The sequence below is a fragment of the Haliotis rufescens genome, unplaced genomic scaffold (assembly GCF_023055435.1).
Source record: "Haliotis rufescens isolate VD_foot unplaced genomic scaffold, xgHalRufe1.0.p SCAF_1, whole genome shotgun sequence".
NCBI lineage: Eukaryota > Metazoa > Mollusca > Gastropoda > Lepetellida > Haliotidae > Haliotis > Haliotis rufescens.
This window is the reverse complement of record NW_025963779.1, coordinates 24,626,564-24,652,809: the sequence shown is the minus strand read 5'-3', so window position 1 is coordinate 24,652,809 and position 26,246 is coordinate 24,626,564. Positions and strand designations below refer to the sequence as shown.

General features: G+C 44.2%; 1 protein-coding gene across 1 annotated transcript; it reads right to left on the bottom strand.

Annotated features, from left to right (window-relative positions):
• Positions 1-375: 375 nt before the first annotated feature.
• On the bottom strand, positions 376-26,246 carry LOC124131670 (cadherin-23-like). Its single transcript, XM_046495106.2, has 19 exons — positions 26,034-26,246; positions 25,019-25,178; positions 22,404-22,562; positions 21,418-21,549; positions 21,038-21,160; positions 18,534-18,707; positions 16,766-16,953; positions 15,394-15,948; positions 13,796-13,979; positions 12,684-12,848; positions 10,726-10,857; positions 9,168-9,287; positions 8,010-8,198; positions 6,946-7,133; positions 5,879-6,127; positions 2,895-3,487; positions 2,188-2,273; positions 1,762-1,831; positions 376-1,045 (listed from the first exon to the last, which is right to left on the bottom strand). The coding sequence occupies exons 1-18, from the start codon at positions 26,088-26,090 to the stop codon at positions 1,797-1,799; spliced, it is 3,489 nt and encodes a 1,162-aa protein (XP_046351062.2). The 5' UTR covers positions 26,091-26,246; the 3' UTR covers positions 376-1,045; positions 1,762-1,796.

Sequence of the window (26,246 nt, the reverse complement as noted above, 5' to 3'; positions counted from 1 at the left end):
AAGGCCACGAAGACGGTCTCATATGCAGAAAGACAATACACATCATGAAAGTGAATATTGCTTCACACCACAAAGATTGTGCAGCTAAAGGGTTCGAGCACTTGGCATACAGTTCATGAAGGTCCTTGAGAACCTGCCAAATAAAACCAAAGTACAATTGTTTTATTCATGGCTTTGTCACTCGCCACTTTCCGTAGCTTGGTAGAAGCCATTCGGCTTGCCCCGGAACGACACAAGGGATCACGAATGCACAATATGAGGCGACATGGACGATATTTCTGCAGATGAACCGTAATTGTAGAGGTGAACCGTCGTTGTCAACCACGTTTGTCTTTATCAATGCACTTTATCAATGTCATTAAACTACAAAGCATATACATGTCACAGTTTATTCAAAGACAAGTTCCAAACTGTACAAATGATATATACATACCTAAAAACACCTTTAATAAAATAATCTTGCCGATGTTTCGTGTAAATTATATAAAATAAATTGTTATAATGGTGTTTGAAAAATAAAAGAATTTATTATCATCTTGGAATGTATTTGTTATTACTTTTGAAATGATATCCTCGTGCCCATACCGAGGACAAATTTCAGCCAACGGGACTATCGTCGGAGGTGGTTATGATACAAGGGAGATAACTGCATAAGTGCAAAATTAACATGATATCGAAGCGCCACCACACACTGCTACACACACGTGTACAAGCCTACAAAAATGTAGGTATTTGACAAAATATCTTCATAAAACTATAGGTATTTTGCATAATATCAGCATACACCTGTAAATGCATCGTTGTATTCTATATATAGCAATGTATAGATATTTAAAAGTAACGGTAATAGTAGCATCGGTAACTAAGGTATGAACGTCCATATTTGAAAGCGTGGAAGGAGGCAACAGAGGCGTGACGTCACAGTCTCTACATATATCACACATGTATACGGCGTTACAGACTAGTGGAGGGGACGTCACTCCAGTCGGACATATCGTGCTGGGGACTTGAACCATGGATCTACCTCAAGATGTCGCCTGTACATCTGGAAAGGTGAAGCATAGCTTGCAATTAATTCACATACAGTAAACTACGGTTATAACGAACTCAAAGGGACTACTATGTTTAGTTCGTTATAACCGTAGTTCGTTATAAGCATATATACAGCATAACTACAGCAAATAGTCGGGACTAAAAAAGTAAGTTCGTTATATCCGTCAGTTCGTTATAAGCGTGTTCGTTATAACCGTAGTTTACTGTAATTTTAATCGTATCCTGTATTTATTATCTGACACAATACATTTGATTGCTTGTTTGCAAAATGAGATTCTCTCATTGACAAAGAACCCGAAATCCATTATATGATGACTTGATTTATGGATGATGTTTGAACAGTTGTTTGAAATCAACATTTGCTTCCTCATCTTCTTTGCTCGACCGAGTACTTGACACAATAAATGTTTTTTGTACCACAGTAGTAGCAGGTATCGGTGGTATGTTAGACATTTATCAATATGAGTGAGTGAGTATGGTTTTACGCCGCTTTTGGCAATATTCCAGCAATATCACTCAGAAATGGGCTTCACACATTGTACCCTTATCGGGAATCGAACCCGGGTGTTCGGCGTGACGGGTGAACGCTTTAACCACTAGGCTACCCGTCCGCCCTTATCAATATGAGATCAATGTAGCATGTAGGTATTTCTAATATTATACATGGTAATTCGGTATATACGACAGTAACGAGGATGCGGTGCTTACCTTTCCCATCTGTTTCCCGTTGAGCGTTGACTCTGTTACAGATATTTTAACGTTGTCGGGCCATCGTGCACTGCAATCAAAGTAGTATTTATAGATTAAACGTCAATGCTATTGAGAAGTTGCTATACAAATACATGAGAAACAGAGGGTACCTCAAAGAGACATATAAAGTGGTGAGTTAGATGGGTTTTATGCAACTTTCAACCATGATTCCTTTTTATCAAGGTGTGATATTGTCAATTATCATTATCGGAGTGAATTTTTTATTCGAACCTATATCCTGTCACAACTATGGGCCACAACTCCACATACAGACAGACGGTCAGGCAGATAATGTACGTATACCCCTTTCATGTTCTGAAATATGACAGCTAGTGATTGAGTAATTATATATGTTATTATGTGATAGTGATTATATATACGTACTGGCCGGGGTCACTTCGCTGACGGTGGTGACCCGGTTGGACTTCGGTGACCACCGACCTCTGCTGGACATGTGGTCACGCTTCATACTGTAAAGTGGAGAATATGTCACAAACTATCAGTGTCATGACAGAAGAAACCTGAGGAAAGTCCAGTTATTGCCATTACCTGGCATTGGCCTGGTACAGTCCTTTTTATTACTAGGCAATGGCCTGGTACAGTTCTTTTTATTACCAGGCAATGGCCAGGTACAGTTCTTTTTATTACCTGGCATTGGCCTGGTACAGTTCTTTTTATTACCTTTCAAGGGCCTGGTACAGTTCTTTTTATTACCTGGCAAGAGCAATGTCAATGTCCAGTTTATGCCATTATCTGACAATGGCCTGGTTTAGTTCTTGTCATTACCAGATTTTCTAGAGCTAACCCACTGAGATACTGTGCCACAGTTCAACATGGATGCACAATTCAAATATTCAAATATGGTATACTGACTCTGTGCCGACCATTCCTACTTTTATCCCCTTAATGTCGAGCTCCAGGCAACAAGTACCATCTTATGGAATCAAAGACACCGGTCATAACCAGTGAAATTCACTAGCACAGTTCTGGTACTGACAAACTAAGAATCATAATCAGTACGAAATTAAACCTTAAAGATTTGTCATAAAGATAAAAAATGACAAATAACAAATTACATTTCCAGAACTTACTCGTAATTATTTGAGCCCTTTCCTCCCGATCCCTGGCAGGCCTGACACTTACAGCACAGCAGTAGCGCCCCGATGATACCCAATAATAGCAAGGCTGCCAGAGCAGCAATCAAGCCCAGAATGACGGGGTTCTGCAACGCCGCATCCACCGGCGACAACGTTGCTGCCGTGCCAGTCCCCCCAGCGCCGCCAGTGCCCCCAGCGCCGCCAGTAGCCCCAGTCGCGCCAGTCACTGGTGGCATGGTAGGAGGGGTAGGGGGCGTTGTCGTGTAGACGTACTGGAGGTTCACTTTACAAGTGGACGACCGTGACGGAGTTCCTCCATCTGTTGCCTGGACGGTCAGGTCTACGAGGGCTCCTGGAGACAGCTTTCCATCTGGGTCTCCAACCAACTTGACGGTACCGTCACTGGCAATGTCAAGGACACCGCTTCCGGAACTACCGCTGGCGAAACTGAAGGTAACCTGTCCGTTGACTGACTGATCTAAGTCGGATGCTGTTATTTTGCCCAATGTCCGTCCAATTGTGTCGCCGTTGAAGATGTTGCCAAAGGTGTATGCGGGTAGGTCGCAGATAGGGTCGTTATCGTTCACCTGTCAGGGAAATAAATGTGCCGTATTAAACTCTGATGAAATAGTTGAAATGTGATGGAGGTATTCATTTGGAATATATACTCACACGCAAAAGAAACGCAAGTGGTTTTAAGCAAATAGGTAACAAACACAGAACCATAAATTGATACGAGTTTTAGCATGCAGTGAAGCCTGATGGTGTTATCAATATTTTTGGTTGCATTTTGGAAGCCCCGAGTAAAAACGCAACATAAAAAACAAATCGCCAAAACGCACCATTTCAATGAATATGTGGGTATCATGCACCCATTTCTCGCGAAATCGAAATTGCACGAACTGTCACGAACTGTAGTGGGTATAAAACTGTGGCCGATTCTTGAACCTACCATTCCTTGGTCAACAATGCCACGCCTAACTAAAATTCAGAGAAACCAGGCTATCGGACGTTTGGAAGCTTGAGAGTCTGTCCAAGATGTTGCCCGTCATTTCAACGTTAACATAACCACAGTTTACCGTCTCCTGCATCGATACAATACTACACAGACCACAGATGACCTTCCTCGGAGCGGTCGTCCTAGGGTCACCACACCTCGACAAGATCGGCAGACCATAGGAACACATAATCGACACATTAGCCGGGACACTGTGATCCGACGTCTCCGTTCAAACAACCTCAGATCTCGCCGACCAGCACGTCGTCCTGTTCTCCAACCACGGCATCGACAAGCACGACTTCAGTGGGCACAGGGTCATCACAATTGTGTCATCGTGAGTGGAGGCGTGTCATCTTCTCTGATGAAAGTCGCTTTTGTGCCTCTCATGCAGACGGAAGAGACAGAATTTGGCAGCGTCGAGCTGATCGTTTCGCTGACAGAAACGTTGTGGAAAGGGATCCATGGGTTGGACCTAGCGTCATGATATGGGCAGGGATTGGACTTCATGCGAGACTTGGACCCATGTGCTTTCTGAATGTTGGTCAAGGTCGGGAACACGGCGTCACTGCTCAGCGGTATATCGACCAAGTGATCAAACCCCACGTTGTTCCAATTTTTGCACAACATCAACAACACATTTTCCAGCAGGACAACGCTCGTCCCCATGTTGCCAGAGCTACCATGGCCTTTCTGCAACACATCCGTGTTCTACCGTGGCCAGCCCTCAGCCCTGATCTGAACCCCATCGAACACTTGTGGGATGAGGTTCAAAGGCGTCTGCATAATGTGCGCCCAGTCCCTACAACTGCCGATGAACTACGCACAGCTGCTCTGGATGTGTGCAAGAGGATCCCTAGGGCCTTCACAAATCGTCTGATCCACTCAAGGTACAGGAGATGTGTGGCAGTGATCAATGCTAATGGTGGTCACACCAGGTATTGACTGACATTTTGGTACTGACCCGAAACTGTGTAAGCCCTTAACATTTGAAAAAAAACAATTATGTCATCTGCGTTTTAATCCATTAAACTGTCTTTAGTCAAATTTTTGCCAATCTTGCCCTATTAGTATTTCTTGTCTTTACTGTTGAAAATAAATAACATGTATACTGCACACTCGACTTGCGTTTCTTTTGCGTATGAGTATATATCATACCAAACAGATTCTTTTCGAGTGGATTTCTGTACGTTAAACGTGACATTTATCTGTATGTACGTGAACCTGGCACTGTACGTTGCAAATGGTAATTGTGTACTGAGCACTTGACAAATGTGCATCTATTCAACGTTGTATCTATGGCTTTTGAGCATGAAATGAGTGTACGTTGAACACGACATTTATGTTCGCTTAAAGCCGGACACACACGTGTTTGCGTATGCGTATCCGTGTGCGTATGTTCGTACACGAGACGCTTGTACGTATTGTGTGTGCGTAATTCAAATCACAATATCTGCGTTTAAAATGCGCGATAAATACATTTACCGAGTAGTCATTTTGTTGTAAAACTTGCATGGTTTCCTGGACTAAAAATTCCCAAGATACTCTTGAAAGTTTAGGATATGACAGTGAAGATGACTTTAATCACGTGACTGAATCACATGACTATTGCTGAATCATACAAGGTTGTCACATAGAACAACATGAATGATTATTTCAAGGCCTTTGACATGGAGAATTTCAACGATACTCGTCCATATACTTTTTAAGTATTGACCATCCTTGTGCTCTATCATAAAGAACCGGGATTGGAGTGCGGCGTTTTGTATTGAAGCGGGGTATAAGGGATTTATTCGGCCTCTCAGATATCCACGTGCAGCCTGCATTGCTCGTGGCGGGGTATAAGAGATTTATTCCCCTCCAAGGCGGGATACACAGTATTTTATGAAGATCACGTGGACCAATCAGATTTCATCATTCTGACATGGAGGTATGATAAAGAACTATACATCTATCAGAACACTATTGACGCGTAACGTACCTCTCTGACAAACACAGTGACCGTGGCCTCTGCAGACAACCCTGTCTTGTCTATCAGCTTCATGATGAGGTTGATCTGAGCCGGGCCGTTGTTGTCTCGGTCTAGCTCCAGCGCCTGGCCCAGAATGCACTGGGCCGTGTCCACGATCGTGAACTTGTTGGCGTCCGCCCCCTCCAGCACGAGGGTGTGGACGTCGCCGATGTCTGCGTCAATCCCGCCACAGTTCAGATTAGTCCCTGGGGAATTTACCTGAGGGTAGGTGACAGTTTTGGTTTTATTTTGGCATCTTGTTCATAAACGTTGGGTCAAGTTTTCTTAATAACACAGATTGAATGGATGGGGCCATCATCATCATCATCATCATCATCATTATCATCATCATTACTTCCACTGCTGCATCTGTACGATGCATACAGTAGTGCCAGTAGGGTTGTGTCACAACGGTAGGAGACACAGAATTGACTCACATTATAACCATGTTGGGAATCGAACTCAGGTCTTTAGCGTGACAAACATATCAGCTACCACACCGCCCCCGGTGCTACTACAAGGGAATGGGGTGCTTAAAATGGATCCTTGGTACGTAATGCGACTCTGAGTTTGGATTGGGCCTGTTTCTTAACTATCAGGATGAGGTATCCATGTTAATCTGCAGCATGGTGTCTCAGTGGGCGAGCACTATAAAACCGACAGAAGTCCAGACTGGTACAACCAGTCCCACACACTCACATGTATGCACGTCGCTCTAAAAATGCAATAATTCTCAACTCGGCGTTAAAGGCTATTTCACCTCACCTCAAGTGAGGACAATGCCGAAAAAGGTTACTGGCATGAGGTTCTTACAGTCAGAAGGATACACAACGGACAGTTAGTATTTTCTTTTCTCATCTCCATTTTGTTGCAATATTGCAGATGAGATGGAATATTTTCACTCACTCACTCACTCACTCACACAAGCCCATTCTCGTCAACAGCCATGACAGCTGCAATGTTTCCTGTCCATAGTAACCAGCCAGCTTGTCAAACGTATCATCATTTACACCAGCTTTGTAAGCACCATGATTTACCTCGTCGAAGTACGCAATGTAATTCTGACCATTGAGGAACTCTGGCTTCTCATTGACGTCGGTCACGTCGACGTAGAGAGGGTACAGCTGGGAGAGGAGACAGCCGTCGTTGGCGCGGAAGGAGAAGGTGTACTTGTCCACCTTCTCTCTGTCCAACTTCTGACCGTTGGCCACTGTCAAGGTCACGACTGTGGGTAGGAGAAAGGTTGTGAGAGTAATTTTAACGGTTTCTATTTTCAATATTATTTGTTGTAATTTTGTGGAGACATTGTCAAACCAGTTATGTGTATACGCATTCCTTTTAGATCATCTGTACGCCCTGACATAGCGGGCCCTGCTCCACACAGCGATCTTAGTGCTGAGGCGATCGTAACTTTCATTCTTTAAAGGCTTGAAATAAATGTAGAGCTATGATTGCTTTGTTGAAGTGGTCCTTGGTAAGATGCTATGAGCATGTGGCTCAGATTCATTGGCACTACAAAAACACAGGGACCATGGGAGTCAGTGATACTTGTGAACTGGACATAATCACATCCCAGGCAATTATTCACGGGTTGAACGCACTCGCATGGGACGGACTGTCTCTTACCCATGACAGGAGGAATGAGGGCGAGATTAATATTGGGCCTGGGACTGTATCATAGTCTGCTGCCCCCTCTGCCTATTCCATGTAACATTGTTATTCCCTCCCATGGGGAAGTAGGGGCTACATGTAAATCGTGGCTATATATCTGCAAATAAAAATTATACCCGACCCCAAATCCATGTAACATTTGTTTCATGAGCCGCCCCCCATTATAAAACAGCCAGTCCCTAAATAATGTTCATTTTATTTAAATATTTGAAAATTTAGAACTGTCACTTTTCATGCCCCCTAAGTTGTGATAAATTTGGTCCACCCCTTTCTTTCGCTGTGCTGTCTCTCCCCCCCCCCCCCCCCCCCCTAATCTCACCGCCCCCAACACCCCCACTCCCCCACCCATACCCCTATGATAAGTTACCAGTCCCTAATGTTGATGTACTGCAAGCAGCACGAGGTAACATCATCAAGCAGTCTCACATACCTTTGTTAACTAAGGCAGCATTAAAGGTCAGGCGTTCGCTAGCAGGGTCCACGTCCCAGATTAAACTTAAAGAGGTGCACTGCTGGGCGTCACCAATCGTGACTTGCGCTATAACACCACCCGCGTTCAGATCCTCTGCTACCTCAACGGCTCGAGGTAGGTCTTCAAATACAGGGGCTTCGTTCGTGTCTGAAACGTTAAAACACCTTCTGTCTCTAAAACAAAGGATGCTGTTGTGTGATTGAAAGGTAGGATAAATCTCTCCCCGCAACAATGGGTACATTCGGTTAGGTAGTGGCACTATGCTAAACATGGGGTAGAGGCAATGCGTGGTACGTAAGGTGAATATATTCTTGTAAACGTGGGATAGAGGTATTGTGTGACACGTAAGGTAGGATGATGCTCTTAAACGTTGGAGGGGCGGTCGGGTAGCCTAGTGGTTAGAGCGTTCGATCGTCACGCCGAAGACCTGGATCGATTCCCGACATGGGTACAATGATATTGCTGGAATATTGCTAAAAGCGGCGTAAAACCATACTCACTCACTCACTCACTCACTTAAACGTGGGGTAGATGTAATATGTAACACGTAAAATAGAACTATTTTATTAAACGGGAGAGGTATTGTGTGAATCTTTAGGTGGAACTATTCTGTGGGATGGAGGCAATATGTGAACTATTTTATTGAACGTAAGGTGGAGCCAGTGCCTGGCACGTATGGTAGCACCATTTTATTAAACATAGGACAGGAGCAATGTGTGATCCACAAGGTAGGACTATTCTATTAAACATGCAATGGAGGCATTAACTCTTTTTCAACTTTGTTTACGAATCGACGACTCCAAAAAAATTAATTTTGAAAAAAATAAGAATGAATAAGCAGTGAAAGGAACTTATTTTCTGTCGCAATTAATATAAATAAATTAGTTAAAAGACTATAATTAAAACATGTTGAACTTAATCTACAAAACCCTCTTTTTTCCTACCTACTTAACGTATTGAGGAAATATTTGAAATTGAAATATTTATTTTTTTATTCAAATTACTGATCGCGACGTGAATTTTTGGGCCAAACATCAGAAAACCAAAATAGAGGTCTTGCCTAACTACAATGTCCCTCGGATTGTGGGAGAGAGTCTCATTTTAAGTACGACTTACTTGTCATGGTGAAGGTGACGGTGCAGGTGACGGTGTTGTAGGGGTCTGCCGCTGTCACCACGCCGATGTACTGACTGATCGTCTCTCGTATCATCAACTTCTGGCATTGTACTACACCAGCTGTAATACAAGCACATGTTTCAAGTCATCTGGACACCATTGTTGTCATACTATAGACATTACTGTCAGCGTAATATCAGACACTTTATATGGTCTTTAGAGATATAGGCAGCATCGTTGGCATACTATAGACATTACTGTCAGCGTAATATCAGAGACTTTATATGATATCTGGTAATATAGACAGCTTTGTTGACATACTATAGACATTACTGTCAGCGTAATATCAGACACTTTATATGATATCTGGTAATATAGACAGCATTGTTGACACACTATAGACATTACTGTCAGCGTAAAATCAGAGACTTTATATGATATCTGGTAATATAGACAGCTTTGTTGACATACTATAGACATTACTGTCAGCGTAATATCAGAGATTTTATATGGTCTTTAGTGATATAGGCAGCATCGTTGGCATACTATAGACATTACTGTCAGCGTAATATCAAACACTTTATATGATATCTGGTAATATAGACAGCTTTGTTGTCATACTATAGACATTACTGTTAGCGTAATATCAGATACTTTATATGATATCTGGTAATATAGACAGCTTTGTTGACATACTATAGACATTACTGTCAGCGTAATATCAGAGACTTTATATGATATCTGGTAATATAGACAGCTTTGTTGTCATACTATAGACATTACTGTCAGCGTAATATCAGAGACTTTATATGATATCTGGTAATATAGACAGCTTTGTTGACATACTATAGACATTACTGTTAGCGTAATATCAGAGACTTTATATGATATCTGGTAATATAGGCAGCTTTGTTGACATAATATAGACATTACTGTTAGCGTAATATCAGAGACTAAATATGGTCTTTAGTGATATAGGCAGCATCGTTGACATAATATAGGCATTACTGTTAGCGTAATATCATATACTTCATATGGTCTCCGGTAATCGGCAGCATCGTTGACAAAATGCAAACATCATTGTTGACGTAATACTAACGTCACTGTTGGCGAACTTATGACGTAACAATACACGGTAACGTCCAAGTCTATCATTGTTAAACACGGTTCGGTTCACGCCATGCAACATACGACCGCTTCGCCCCAGCTAATTAATAAAGGTAGGCACTGACTGTACCAATCTCAAGCCAGGGACCTTCTTCAGTATTGTCATCATACAGAGTGCAACAACTGTCCCCGTCCGACCAACATACCGAGTGTATACAAAATACGTGCTGTGGGTGTATAGTCTACGTGGCCCTCGGTTTTGAAATAGACACCTTTTTAATAAAATCTGTTTGTCACTCCCACAGATGTAGTAATCTCTATTTCTATTACATATCAACATTAGTTCTCTTTAGCTATACAAAACATTACCACGTGTCGTAGGACATTACTTATAGATCGTATTGATACAATTCCAACATGCATGATCAGCATAAATGTCTGGGTAACGTACTGTTTAGTATGCTGAATGTTCCAGGGTTCGGCTGCACAGCCATCTGAAACATCAGAGAGTCGTCGTCGGTCGCAACCATGGTGTGGACAGTGTCTCCGATGTTGGCTACAGATGCGTCAACACCGATCAAATCTAGGAATAAAATCATGCATTAACCCTGCTCCGGGACATATATCGTCAAACATATAAAAATTGATAAAGGTATCGAAGTCATATAAACACGCCAGTTAACATACTACTCAAAGTTTGCTTAGGATCAAGTTTTGGTGGTATCAAATAATCATCCAACATATAAAGATGGTAATATTCCGGTACACAATCAGTGGGTAACTCCTATAAGGCCTCAATGTCACGAGGAACGGAAAGAGAGCACAACATTTGCTAGTGAGGATTGCAACACCTGAATCTACGCCCCTCAACGTCAAAGATGTCGATTGACGACCGATGAATTAGGCAGAACAATAGGCATGCTTGATCAACGTCATCACAACGTGACATTGCAAACGTCTTTTGTATCAGCCAAAGGGTGATCAGCAGAGCATGGAATTGATACCAGACGTTTGGACCAGCTGCCCAGCGACATGCAAGTGGTCGACAGCGTTATACCACACAGCGGGAAGACAGGTTTCTCATGATTGCAGCAAGATGTCATCAATTCGTGACTGCCATCATTCTCAGAAATTACATGCGGAACGTGAATAGCGTTAACGTTTCTACTCAGACAGTGCGTAATCGTCTCCTTGTTCCTGGTCTCACGGGGGCATGCATTCGCCTCCCACTGACCCGACATCACAGGCAGGCACGTTTGGATGATGCTGAGGATCTGTTCAATTAGACAGACCAGGACTGGACTCCAGTACCTTCATATGATGAATCGAGGTACTGTCTAGATTACACAGATCTTCGTGCACGAGTGTGGCATGGACAGGGAGATTCCAACGTTGCCGTTGACATGATCGCTATAGATGTGGCCTTAATCATGATTTGGGGTGGGAGCAGAAGATCTGAAAGAAAGATCTCAATGTCCTAAAGCGGGGCTCGATGACAGGTGTGCGCTACAGGGACATTCTGGATGTGTAGCGTATGCTCAATCGGACCGGACCTCATTGACGATAAGGCACGACCTTGTCGTGACAGGGTCGTTCATGTCTTCTTGGAGCAGGAGACCAATGTCCGCATGGAGTGGCCAAGCCGGTCACACCAGACCTCAACCCAATCGAATACATGTGGAACCAGCTGCAGATCGCCCTCTCACGACACCCTGTCCCTCCGGCAACTCTACGGGTGTTACTTTTACTAAAGAGTCTTACTAAAGAGTGAAACAATCTTCCCTTGGCAACAATTATAGTTACAGACACCTATTGGGAGCTCGAGAGTACGGGGCATCATATGGATCACAACGCGCCACTGAGAGTAGATTTTGTGGACAATAAATTTGTTTTCGTGATTTTCTGACGTTTCAGTTTTGGTCAGATACTCTCATTTTCACGGGTGATCAGATTGATTATTGTCACATGTTGTTTGATGGCATGATGGGGCACGTTACAACGGACTTTTGTTTTTTAAACATGTCTCCACGCAATGTTGTATTTGACTATTTCAGATACACATTTAACGTATTACCTTTTAAAGTGGTGATCCTTAGCAAACTTTGAGTAGTATACCATTCAAAATAGATTAGTGATATGGGTTCTACGCCGCTTTGATAAATATTCAAGCCATACCACAGCGTGTAGGCAAGATGTGGGACGTTGATGACTAAGATGTTGGGTATGGAGCAGACAAACCAAGATTCAGGACAGACGGATTTGGCAACAGAACCCATGATCGGCAGATTCCGGCAGCACTCGGGGACGCAGCTACTGACAGCGGAGCTTAGTGCCTAAGACAACATGTTAGCCATCCCCTGTATGTCAATAAGATATTTCACACTGGTTTTCATGCGACATTGAACTTACTAGGGACACAGTTCAGGACCGGTGGCGTGTTCTGTCTGATGTTGACGGTGAGTGTGCTCTTGATCGACTTGCCGTCGTGAGAGTCGGTACAGATGACATCTACGGTGAAGGACGGGGTTGTGGCAAACGATAACGCTTGCAGACCAGTGTAAAACACAAACCAGTCTGGAAAAATATTGTTATTCTTATTATTAAATACATTATTGTTACATCATTCATTTGTCAAGTCAGGGTAATGGGAGATACATCATTCTCGGCGTGAAGCGAGGATTTACGCCGCGTTTAGCACTATTCCAGCAATATCGGGATAGGGGACACCAGAAATGGGTTTCATACAGCCATGAGGGGAATCGAACCCGGGTCTTCGGTGTGACGAGGGAATGTTTTGGCCACTAGGCTATCCAAAAGCCCCCGCGGGGTTGGGGTGAAGAGTATTGAACTAAAGCTGACGACGATGATTGACGGTGTCTTGGCCGCTCAGGGCTAAACGAATTCACAATACACTAAGTGTGAAAGGATTCATCCATGCGCTAGTTTGTTTGTTGTTAAACGCGGCACTCTGCAAATAATGGAATCTGGACCAGAAAATACAGATGATTGATACTAACGACTCACGCCGTGGGGGTACGATGACGCCATCAACCAAGTCAACCAAGTCACGACCCTACCAACCGGTCCATTGATACGGGGATGTATTTTTACCCGGAATCCCCATACGGCCAGTGTGCTTGCGCCTTATGCAGTCTGATCGTGTATAATTGCATGTCCAGTTGACATCAAATAGAGAATTTTGAAATTATAATATTTGTTGTCCTGTTGAAATGCATCATGGTGCAAATCGTATCGTGAAGGAAGTATATCGCTTCAGGTTTGTCTGTACGATAGAATATGCAATCATGGCAACGTTATCTCGCTCATTCAAAAGGGGCGGTTGGGTAACCTTGTGGATAAAGCGTTTGGTCGTCTCGCGGAAGGCCGGCTGCGATTGGCCTTACGTGTACATTATGTGAAGCTCATTTCTGGTGAGTTTTCTCCATTCACTTAATTTTCGCTGATTTAAAATCAAAACAAAGTAACCTTGGTAATTAAACGGTTTGAAAACAAACACGTGCCTGGCCCTCCAGTCTTTTTCTCAACGACAAATGCTGTGTTGGCCGTGACGGGGAGGACTTTGTCGGCCTCGCACACGAAGGTGTCGGTTTCGGTCACTTCGATCTTGGACACTTCCGTCTTCACCTTGGTGTCCTCGCTGAGAAACGCGGCGTTCGGCAAGTTTGTGATCACTGGCGGAATGTTCTGGACACACAGATAAGCAAAGAATAATTGCTAATAGGGCAAAAGAAAGTATACACCCATGTATCATGGAGGCAAAAACAAAGAAAATGTTATTCGATGGCCATGTATTTGATACGGTTATCATGGTTCAACTTGTTTTTTTACCTTAAGTATGCAGTGTTTCGGCGACTGTTTTCCACTAGGTAACGTTTTGATAATGTTTTGATCAAATCCAATTTTCACGTGTATACTTTCTTATTCCTGGCAGTGTATATGGGTTGTGTGGCAAATGTTCGAGATGAAGCGGTTATAATAGACTACACGCCTTTGCCATGATTCACAAAGCATCTTGCGTTTACAAATGTTTCAAAGTTGACTGTAACACTTTGTCTTGTCCTTTGTTATGCTCTTTCCTGCGAGCGTTATTGTATTGGATGCCGTAAGTGAAGTGTTGACCGCCTCTTGTACAAACCCCTCACACTAACCAGAAGGGAAATTGTTCTGTTTCTTTTTCATTCAAATAATGTTACGAATAATAATAAGAAGAAGGAGTTCTTATATTGCTCTTCCTTACATTCACTCACTCCAAGGACGGCTTAACAATGAATTTATAAAGTGCATAGTTACAGCTAGATCTATTTTAGTTGACTGTGATTGATACTTTTGGGAAAATCTTGTACCTGTATTTGAGTTACGTTTTTAATCAATTACATTATATATTCACTGGTTTTGAAATAAGTTTGACAGATTTGATGATATACATTACCATACACCACCTAGGGCCTAGTGGATGAATATGTCACAGCGTCGGATTGTCGGATTACACAGTCTACCAATCTCATTAAAATCAGATGATCTTCGTTCTCGCTACCGCTAAACAAAGATCTGAGGACATCCAATTAGGGGTCACGTCAGAACGACCTTTCATCCGACCAATCAGAGCGTCGCTTACCAGGTCATGAAAGTGACAGTCGTAATGTGATTTCTCATCATGCAGCCTCGAAAACTTTAAAACGGGGTATTCCGAACGATAGTTACGGGCTTAACGACTGAATCTATACAATCTAGACCATATATTAGCCATTCGAGAATGTTCTTTTGTTCAGGTTTCAAATTTTTAAGCGAGAATTTGTCAAAATATATTTCGAAGCGTAGTCGCCAATTTGAAATTAGTGCCGTAAAGCATGACAAAGCTGCCTTCTGACTGGCTAATGTCGACTTCCTGTCAGTCATTCCATTGGTCGGTCAGAGTTTGCGAAAGGTCGGTCTGACGTGACCTGAAATGGGATGTCCTCAGATCTTTGTTTAGCGGCAGCGAGAACTAAGAACTGATTTTAATGTGATTGCACAGTCTACTGTAATATAATGTAATATAATGTGTTTGGCAGTAATAGCGCTACTGCTCAGTCTATTGTACGCATGCCTGACTACTTACAAACTGGACAGTAACAGTAGTGTCAGCGTTCCTGGATGGTGTGCCACCGTCCGTGGCTCTGACGGTGAGGGTGTAGATGTCGTTCCGCTGGGCCTCCGTCACAACTGTCTGCAAATACACCGACCCGTCAGGTTGGACGAGGAACTTTCCCCCGGAGTTGTCCGCTTGGAGGGTGTAGGTCAGCGCTGCGTTCACCCCAGTGTCCTTATCAGTACCAGCTACTTGACCAATGGTGCCCACCGGAGTCTTCGGACTGATGTACAAGTTCGTATTGGCGGTAGCAAACTCGGGATCGTTGTCGTTGTAGTCGGCAACGTTGACGTTGAGGGTTGTCGTCGCGGTGTCCCCTCCCTTGTCTGTAGCTATGACCGTGACAGTAACTTGTGTAAGGCCGGCATCAAAGTCGATTTCCTTGATGTTTTGCAGCGCCCCCGTCCCGGGGTTGATTGTGAAGTAGGAGTCGTACGTGCCGGTGCCCATGGAGAAGGTGTGAGTTTCGGCGGCGTCCTCGTCGGTCACGGTGAACGCTGGCTGAATGGCTGGCGTGACGGGAAGCTGCAGTTTTATAGATATATTCAGACTTCAGTATTACAAAAGCAGGGTAACTGGAAACAATATATTATTCAATTCCTTGACACAGCTCGCACAATGATGACACAAGGTGCCTGGTAACAGTCACGTACAAGGACCTCAAGGACGCCTGGTGTCATCACTAATTTTAAGTGATCCATTCATATACGTAGACCCCTGTGTTGGCATCTACGCCCAATGGAATCTCTTTCGGCAGATAATCGAGACTGACTATTACTTGGCGTTGACGTTTTATATTTATCTAAGTCCATGGCATACGGATCAGAATGATGTCACCAGGTGCCGAGCAAGGTAACAAGGTCACGTACGAAGAGTGTTGGTGCTATACGTTGGCATTTACAGATAACATTTTACATCCGTTAAACGCTAGACGGACATAGTGCCTGAAGTCGGAGAAATGTTTATATTTGCCAACAAGTGTTACAGTTATGTGCTGTAATAGAGAAAAACTAGTCTGTGCAATCCTTTGAAGGTAGTGGATTATTCTTCGCTGTTTAAAGCAGCATCTTACCCATTATCCGGGTTATATTGGGGGATATGGAACCGGGATGGGGATCCTGGTACACATGTCAAGTCTGAACCAGCACACAACTAGGTATGAGAATTAAAGTCATTAAAATATTAGAATTCTCGCAATGATCCTCTCTTACTGATACACATACAATAATTTTATCAACAACATTTCTTGTGTGAAATGCGTCTTTGGCAAAAACCTGGGATGATATTCTGGTTTCGTCTTCAGCCTCATCATTATTCAACCAGCAGCTGTTGGTGTACTCACGGGTCCTTCAAGGATGTCCATGGTGTAGGTGGGGCTTGTGAAGGCCGGTGGGTCGTTCCGGTCAAGGACGTCCAGTTGAAATGTGAATGTCGAGGTGAAAACTCCATCCTTCAAGGTCAAGGTCATACTCATGGAGTTCGTTCTCTCAAAGTCCAGCTTTTGTCCAGCTGCTACAGATATGGTACACGCTGAAACACGACACATGTTTGGGATTGAGTGGAGATCAACTATTTGTTTATATGTATAGTGGATATCAACTTTCTATATGGATTTAAAGTGGAGATCAACTATCTATAGTGATGTACAGAGGCACGGATTGCGTCGGCACAGCACACTCGTCACGGCACAAACAGCAAGGCACGCACGTCACGGCTCACACGTCACGACATACTCGTCACGGCATACATGTCACGGCACTCACGTCACGGCACACACGTCACGGCACACACGTCATGGCACACCTATCACGGCACACACATCACGGCACACACGTCACGTCACACCTATCACGGCACACGTCACGGCATACACGTCATGGCACACCTATCACGGCGCAAACGTCTCAACACTCACGTCACGGCACACACGTCACGGCACACCTATCACGGCACACCTGTCACGGCTCACACATCACGGCACACACGTCATGGCACACCTATCACGTGCACACGTCACGGCACTCACGTACGGCACACACGTCACTGCACACCTATCACGGTGCACACGTCACGGCACTCACGTCACGGCACATCTATCACGGCGCACACGTCTCGGCACACCTATCACGGCTCAAACATGACGGCACACACGTCACGGCACACCTATCACGGCGCACACGTCACGGCACACACGTCACGGCACATCTATCACGGCTAACACATCACGGCACACACGTCACGGCACACCTATCACGGCACACACGTCACGGTACACCTATCACGGCTCACACATCACGGCACACACGTCACGGCACATCTATCACGGCTAACACATCACGGCACACACGTCACGGCTCACATCTCACGGCACACACGTCACGGTACACCTATCACGGCTAACACATCACGGCACACACGTCACGGCACACCTATCTCGCCTCACACATCACGGCACACACGTCACGGCACACCTATCACGGCACATCTATCACGGCGCACACGTCTCGGCACACACGTCACGGCACACCTATCACGGCGCACACGTCACGGCACACACGTCACGGCACACCTATCACGGCGCACACGTCACGGCACACACGTCACGGCACACCTATCACGGCTCACACATCACGGCACACACGTCACGGTACACCTATCACGGCTAACACATCACGGCACACACGTCACGGCACACCTATCTCGCCTCACACATCACGGCACACACGTCACGGCACACCTATCACGGCACATCTATCCCGGCGCACACGTCTCGGCACACCTATCACGGCTCACACATCACGGCACACACGTCACGTCACACACGTCACGGCACAACTATCACGGTACACACATCACGACACACATCACGACACAACGGTCAAGTCACACATGTCACGGTACAACTATCACGGCACACACGTCACGGCACTCACGTCACGGCACATCTATCACGACATACACGTCACGGCACACACGTCATGGTGCACACGTCACGGCACACCTATCGTGGCACACACGTCACGGCACATCACCTCGATCGTCACCATTTCCACTACAATAGGAATATAGCGGCACTAATCGTATTGCAATCACATCCACAATCCACCTACTTGCAGTGTTCAAGTCAAAGGTTGCTCTCTCAGTGACGGGGTTGACGTCAAGCGTTATAGCGACGGTACTGGACTCGTCATGGGTACAGGTGTATAGGGCAACGCCGGGAGCAACGTCTTCGGGATGCGGCAGTGTCGTCGGCAAGTTCGTTATATTGGGCGCAGTGTTAAGATCTGAAGGCGACAACATGCATGTAAGTACACAGATTGAACATGCACGACCGTGGGTATGTAATAACCATAATCGTAATCTCAATCATCATGAAAACAAGTATTTAATTGTTGATGTCATATTAGACTATGGGACCCGTGAAGATTCCGGGGTAGAATAGGTCTTCAGCAGCCCATGCTTGCCGTAAAAGGCGACTATGTTTGTCGTAAAAGGCGACTAACGGGATCGGGTGGTCAGGCTCGCTGACTTGGTTGATATATGTCATCGATCCAAATTGCGTGGATCGATGCTCAGGATATCAATCACTGGATTGTCTGGTCCAGACTGGATTATTTACAGACCGCCGTCATATAGCTGGAATATTGCTGAGTGCTGCGTAAAACAACAAACCAACCAACCAACTATTAGACTATGGAACACATACCACGGGTACACGCTAGAGTTCTGGTTATAATAAAATTAAGTCTTTACAACATATGTTACTGAAGGTACCGAGTGTGTCATTACAATGGTTTAAAGCAGGAGACAGCTCACTGACAGGTGTTACCTTGCTACTTGCATCTTCACCTAGCCAGTTGTACAAGCACAACTGTACATACCCTTATTGGACATACTTATGTTCGCAAAATATACTACTCCCACAGGATTCTCCTGAAGCTAGATGTCATTAATTCATTTCTCGGAACATTTGATTCAAGTCTGGATGCACACGTCATTTGACTACAATAAAAATGTGGTCCTCTGCGACCATCAGTACAACACAAAACACCGACACTCGCAGCATCGGTAGATCTTTTACAGATTAACGGTAGATTCAGTATGTTTCCCTGTTGCAGCATGGAGTAAGATATATGCTTTCCCGTTATGATCAGGGTTTTTTTTAAAAAGGGAAATTGAAAATTTAGGAACAGATAATGAATCCCTGTACATGCCATATTGGGTAAGAACCGCCACTCCAATATTTACTGATGTCCAGTGAGAATTTCTACTACAATTATAATACTTACTGATGACCAATAAAACATTTCCTTCTCTGTAATACTAAATTATGACCAATGAGAATTTCTACCACCCCTCCGATACTAACTGATGACAGATGTCTAACACCCCCACCACCACACACACACACCCGACGCCCCCACCCCAAAACACCCTCCTCCTCCAATATTTACTGATGACCAATGAGAATTTCTACCACACTTCCAATACTTACTGGTGATCAGTGAAAAATTCTACCTTCGCTCAAATACTAATTGGTGACAGATGAGAATATCTACCCCCACTCCAATATTTACTGATGACCAATGAGAATTTCTACCTTCGCTCCAATACCTACTGATGACCAATGAGATATTCTACCGCCACTCAAATACTTACTGATGACCAATGAGAATTTCTACCACCGCTCCAATACTTACTGACGACCAATGAGATATCCTGCCGCCACTCCAATACTTACTGACGACCAATGAGATATTCTACCGCCACTCAAATATTTACTGATGACCAATGAGAATTTCTACTACCGCTCCAATACTTACTGACGACCAATGAGATATCCTATCGCCACTCCAATACTTACTGATGACCAATGAGGATTTCTACCACCGCTCCAATACTTACTGACGACCAATGAGATATTCTACCGCGACTCCAATACTTACTGATGACCAATGATATATTCTACCGCCACTCCAATACTTACTGATGACCAATGAGAATTTCTACTACCGCTCCAATACTTACTGACGACCAATGAGATATCCTATCGCCACTCCAATACTTACTGATGACCAATGAGGATTTCTACCACCGCTCCAATACTTACTGACGACCAATGAGATATTCTACCGCGACTCCAATACTTACTGATGACCAATGATATATTCTACCGCCACTCCAATACTTACTGATGACCAATGAGAATTTCTACCACCGCTCCAATACTTACTGACGACCAATGAGATATTCTACCGCCACTCCAATACTTACTGATGGCCAATGAGAGATGACTACCATCAATACTTACTGATGACCAATCAGAGATGACCACTACCCTTCCAGTACTTACTGATGGCTAATGATTGATTAAGTGAGTGGGTATGGTTTTACGCCGCTTTTAGCAATATTCCAGCAATATCACGGCGGGGGACACCAGAAATGGGTTTCACACATTGTACCCATGTCGGGAATCGAACCCGGGTTTTCGGCGTGACGAGCGAACGCTTTAACCGCTAGGCTACCCGACCGCCCCGATGGGCAATGAGAGATGGCTGCCATCAATACTCACTGATGACCAATGAGAAATGATTACCACTATTCCAACACTCACTGTTCAGGTTGAGAGTGACCTGCTGCTCCACCACTGTCCGGCCGTCAGTGACTTTGATCTTGAAGGTGTAAGGTGATGTATTCAACGTGTCGAAATTTATTTTTGCGTTCACGTTACCAGTAGCTGGAAACCAAAAAAGCAAACTGTCTTCCCCAAACACAACAAAACCAAGTTTAAATTAAGAATATTTTCATATCAAGTTAGGAAAGCAATAGTATGTTCCGTCACATATTACCGGGTGTACTTTATTTGTTTCCATGGTTTAGATACCTTTTCAGTTGGTACACATTTGTGGTATGATAATTAAAATATATTTAATCGTATCCTGTTCACTGACAACAATACATGCACATATATACAGATGAGAATTGGCTTCGTACGTGGATCTATCTCAAACTCTGTGAATGTTGGCTCCAGGCTGAAGACGAGGGCGTCTCCGTTAGGATCGGTGACGAGCGCCTGGAACAGCGTGTTACCGACTTTCGTGGTCAGTGCGTCGGCGGCCTTCGATACTGGACATTAAAAAAAACAGTAAACAGAGTTAGTCATACCTTAAAACAGTCAACAAAAATATTCTTCATCTAAACACCTCAGCAGTGATGATTATTTACAGCTTGTACACCTGACAGGTCAGTGTTCATAGTTGGAGTGGACCCGTGAAGATTCCGGGGTAGAATAGGTCTACAGCAACACATACTTGCCGTAAAAGGCGACTATGCTTGTCGTAAAAGGCTACTAACGGGATCGGGTGGTCAGGCTCGCTGACTTGGTTGATGCATGTCATCGATCCCAATTGCGTGGAGCGATGCTCATGCTATTAATCACTGGATTGTCTGGCCCAGACTCGATTATTTACAGACCGCCGTCATAAAGCTGGAATATTGCTGAGTGCGGCGTTAAACAACCAACCAACCAACCATAGTTGGAGTGTGTATGTAAATATTGCTTGATGCCGCATCAGCTATTTTGAACATTTCGCATTGTTGAAAACTCTTAAAAGGTTACGTTAAGCACATTTTAAAAGAATACTGAAAGCAACATTAAATAACATTAGGCTGGTATGTATGTCAAGTTTCTGCGTCTGCTCTAAGAGATTCGTACAGTTTTTGGTGAGTTGTTGTTTTACGCCGCACACAGCAATATTCCAGTTATAACCCACTCTGTAAATAATCGTGTCTGGATCAGACAAACCAGTGACTGAATGAATGCGCTCTATCTCATGCATTGGGGTACGATGGCTTGCAGTCACAGTGCCTGAATTCCAGATTCAGTTGAGACGCCTCTTACGACAAGGAATTGAACGTTGTGTGCCTATTATGTCTCAGGTCCACTGAAAGGTAGGAATATAGACGTAGTTGGTTCATACTTGCAGCACCCTCCGTGAACACAGGCGGAGAGTCGGGGATGATGTCAATTTGGACGGAGCTGTGGTCGATGTTGTTGCTGCTGTCGAGACATGAAAACTGCACCGTGTACGACGGTAACGTTAGGGGCCCATTGGCGATCAGGTAGTACACACAGTAATCTGGAAGTAGAGAATTATAGTTGCTTGTATTGCTTTGGGGTTCTACCGTAAAGAAACTATTACCATCATGTCTCATTTATTTCCGTGTTGCATAACCATTATAGCGCGAAGATAGATGTGTCGTCAATCAGTACACCAAGTTCCTCACAGTCGATAAATTACTCTGTCATACATTCATGTCAGAATGATGAGATCTGATTGGTAGCCTTGGAGGGTAATACATTTCTTAACGGTGGAATAAATCTCTTATACCCCGCCAAGAGCCATACAGGCAGCATGTGGATTTCTGAGATTACCCCGCCTCAGTGCAAAAAGACGCACGCTTTTTCCGATTCAATTTACGTGACATAGCACAATTTAACCTCAGTTCAATGGAACTGCTGTTTTCTATCAATTTTGAATTTGTGTTATTTTCTGTCACATTAAAACATGATATAAGATAAGATAAATTCGTTTTAGAAGGATCACTCGGTGTACATGGGGTTTTATTTGTCCCTTGTTAGGTATAAAACCTTACGCGGGAAGCATAAAACCCCATGTACCCCTCGCGACTTATAGTATCCAGCGTCCATATCCATATAAACTACCGGGCAAAAGAAAGTTTTCACTTTAAAAATAGTTGTATAAAAAGCAAAAAAGCTGGTACAGGTTTGAACCCCCGCAGAAAACATTCGCCCAAATGCAACATGACCACAACCACAACGCAGATTTTCGAACGCAGCTTTCCAAATCATGCATTGTTGAAAACGTGCAAAACGTGATTTAGAGACATGGGTCTAAATGCACGTGCGTGATTGTGGCATAAATACCGACGTTGGACAGAGCAGGCATTCAGTAATCAAAAAACCACCCAAAATATGCACGGACCTACACAAGCGCAACGAGACAGAGCGATCGGTATTGCCAATATTGGGGCTACTCAACGTCAGATAGCCAGAACCTTCAACTGCTCCCAGACCACCATCAGCAAGTTAATAAAAGATCGGCCAAGATCAGGAAGACCGAGAGTGACAACACCGGCCGAAGACCGCTACATCCGGCAGATTCACCTCCGAAACAGATGTGTGACGGCGACTTCAACAGCGGCAACAGCACTAGGGCATGCCATCAGCAGACGAACAGTCCTTCGACGACTTCGTACGGCTGGTATACGAGCCTAACGACCCTTCCGTGGAATGGCCTTGACCCGTCTACACCGTCAACGCAGACTGCAATGAGCACGAACTGTACGTCGGTGGCATCGACGTGACTGGGCGAGAGTGCTCCTTACAGATGAAAGTCGGTTCTGTCTGTTCGGGAACGATGGCGGAGTTCGAGTTTTTCGACGAAGGGGAGAGCGACTGGCGCCAAACTGCATTAGAGAAGTTCAGCCGTTTGGAGGTGGAGGCGTCCTGGTATGGGGTGGCATTCGTGGCCAGATTACAACACGGCTGGTTATCATCCGAGGAAACCTGAATGCTCAGCGGTACAGGGATGAAGTGTTGAGACCTGTTGTGGTGCCCTTTATTCAACATCAGCCAAGAGGATTAATTTTGCAACAAGACAACGCAAGGCCTCACACCGCCCGAATTGTTCAAGACTACCTGAACAACGTTAAATTCAACGTATTGCCCTGGCCACCTTGTTCTCCAGACATGAACCCCATTTAACATCTCTGGGATCATCTTAATCGTCAGCTGAGACAACATGTACCGCCTCCAGCGAACCGACAGGAACTTGAACAGACTTATGGAACAGGATTCCTGTTGACGTTATCCGCCGACTGACGACGTCAATGAGGAGGCGTGTGTTGGCGTGCATGGATGCCCAGGGTGGTCACACTCGCTATTGATGACATGTTACCTGACTACTGTGTCACTAATGGACTCTTCATGCACTTTTTCAATGAACTCTGATTTGTGTAATTTTTAATTTGGACCCCTTGACTCTTTCTTTGTGTATTTTCATTCTTATTCATGGAAAATCATTTCTTTTTATAAATTAATCATCATAAATCTCAAAAATGCCTTTGTTTTTGGTGTTTGGTGAAGTGGGTGAAAACTTTCTTTTGCCCGGTAGTTTATATGATCTCTGCTGTATCCTTAACCTGGTGATTTTCAATGATCCATTCATATAAATTTCACGACTGTTTTTGCCTTTCAATCCAAACGGAACCTGTTTCGACAGATAATCGAGACTAGTATTGATTATTTTCTGACGTCCACGTTTTATATTTATGCATGAACCCTTCTTCTTCAGATCAGTACAATACGGTTATAACGAGGGACCACTAATTTTAGTTCGTTATATCCATTGTTCGTTATAAACATGTTCGTTATAAACGTAGTATAAAAGTGTGTATTACGACATGATGTGTTATATCATAGACGGTAACCATTTTTCGTGAAACCCCACGAGCACGGGTATGGTGCTGACAGAGAAGGGTTCATAATCAGGAGGGAATCTGAAGAACTCACCTGGGTCCCCGGTTCTCTGTTGGACGGCAAACATTGCGAATGTTGTGATGTTCTGTGAGCACGTGTGGGGGTCAGGGGTGACATTTAGCTGGTAGACACACCGGTCTGTTGGCTGTAACTCGTTCAGGGTTGCCGAACCGGTCGGGTTTTGAATCTGTACCTAGACGAAGCAAGTGATGTCTTTGCTGATGAACATTCGTTTTCAATACACGATTATTCATAGCTTGGTTCCATTTTATAACTCACAGTATTTGTTAACTGTGTTAATTCTAATCGATTAGATCTAGAACATTCTTGTGCGTCTTCGTAGAATAAGGGTCGGAAGAGTAGTCTAATGGTTAAAAGCGTTTGCTTGCCAAGCCGAAAGGCCCGGGTTTGATATCTGGTGTCCTTTTACGTGTTAGGTCGGAATAATGCTACACTCACTCACTCACTCACTCACTCACTCCACCACTCACTCACTCACTCACTCACTCACTCACTCACTCACCCACCCACCCACCCACTCACTCACTCACCCACTCACCCACCCACTCACTCACTCACTCACTCACTCACCCACCCACCCACCCACCCACTCACTCACTCACTCATTCACTCACCTACTCACCCACTCACTCACTCACTCACAAGATTTATCACTGGATAAATTGTAATTGTAACAATGGGAATTAATGGTTTCTTATATAAAGAGTAATCATACCACATATAGACAGACAGACAGCTTGACAGATGTCAGGGTTAACGAATCGTGAGTATGGACTAAAAACACGACTGATGTCCCCGAGAGCAATCGTACGAACATTCCGGATTAACAGGGTCTTTGAAGGGTGCATCGTAGAGAGACAGAACAAAGAGGCTATGTAATTACTGAGGGATATTTTCGAGGTATAGATGCGTTTACTGAACGAGAGATAGCTTTCAGCAAAAGACTTAGAGAGGGATAGTTATGCGTAATATATAGAAGCTTATCATAATCGGTAAGCGGTGGATTTTTTCCATGTTTCCAACTTACCTGCCCTAGACAGACACTGGACAATAAACACAGGCACAAAGTCACATACAGATCCATGCTGGTCTCGTCAAATTCTTCCCAAAACAATCCTAAATCCAACTGTCCGCATATTTATCCGTAAGAATTATTCTTCAGGTAACTTCATTTCAGTGTCTGGCGAAACCTTTAAGTCCTGGTGGCAGAGTTCTACCAGTGTGTCTGTGTAAACATGGA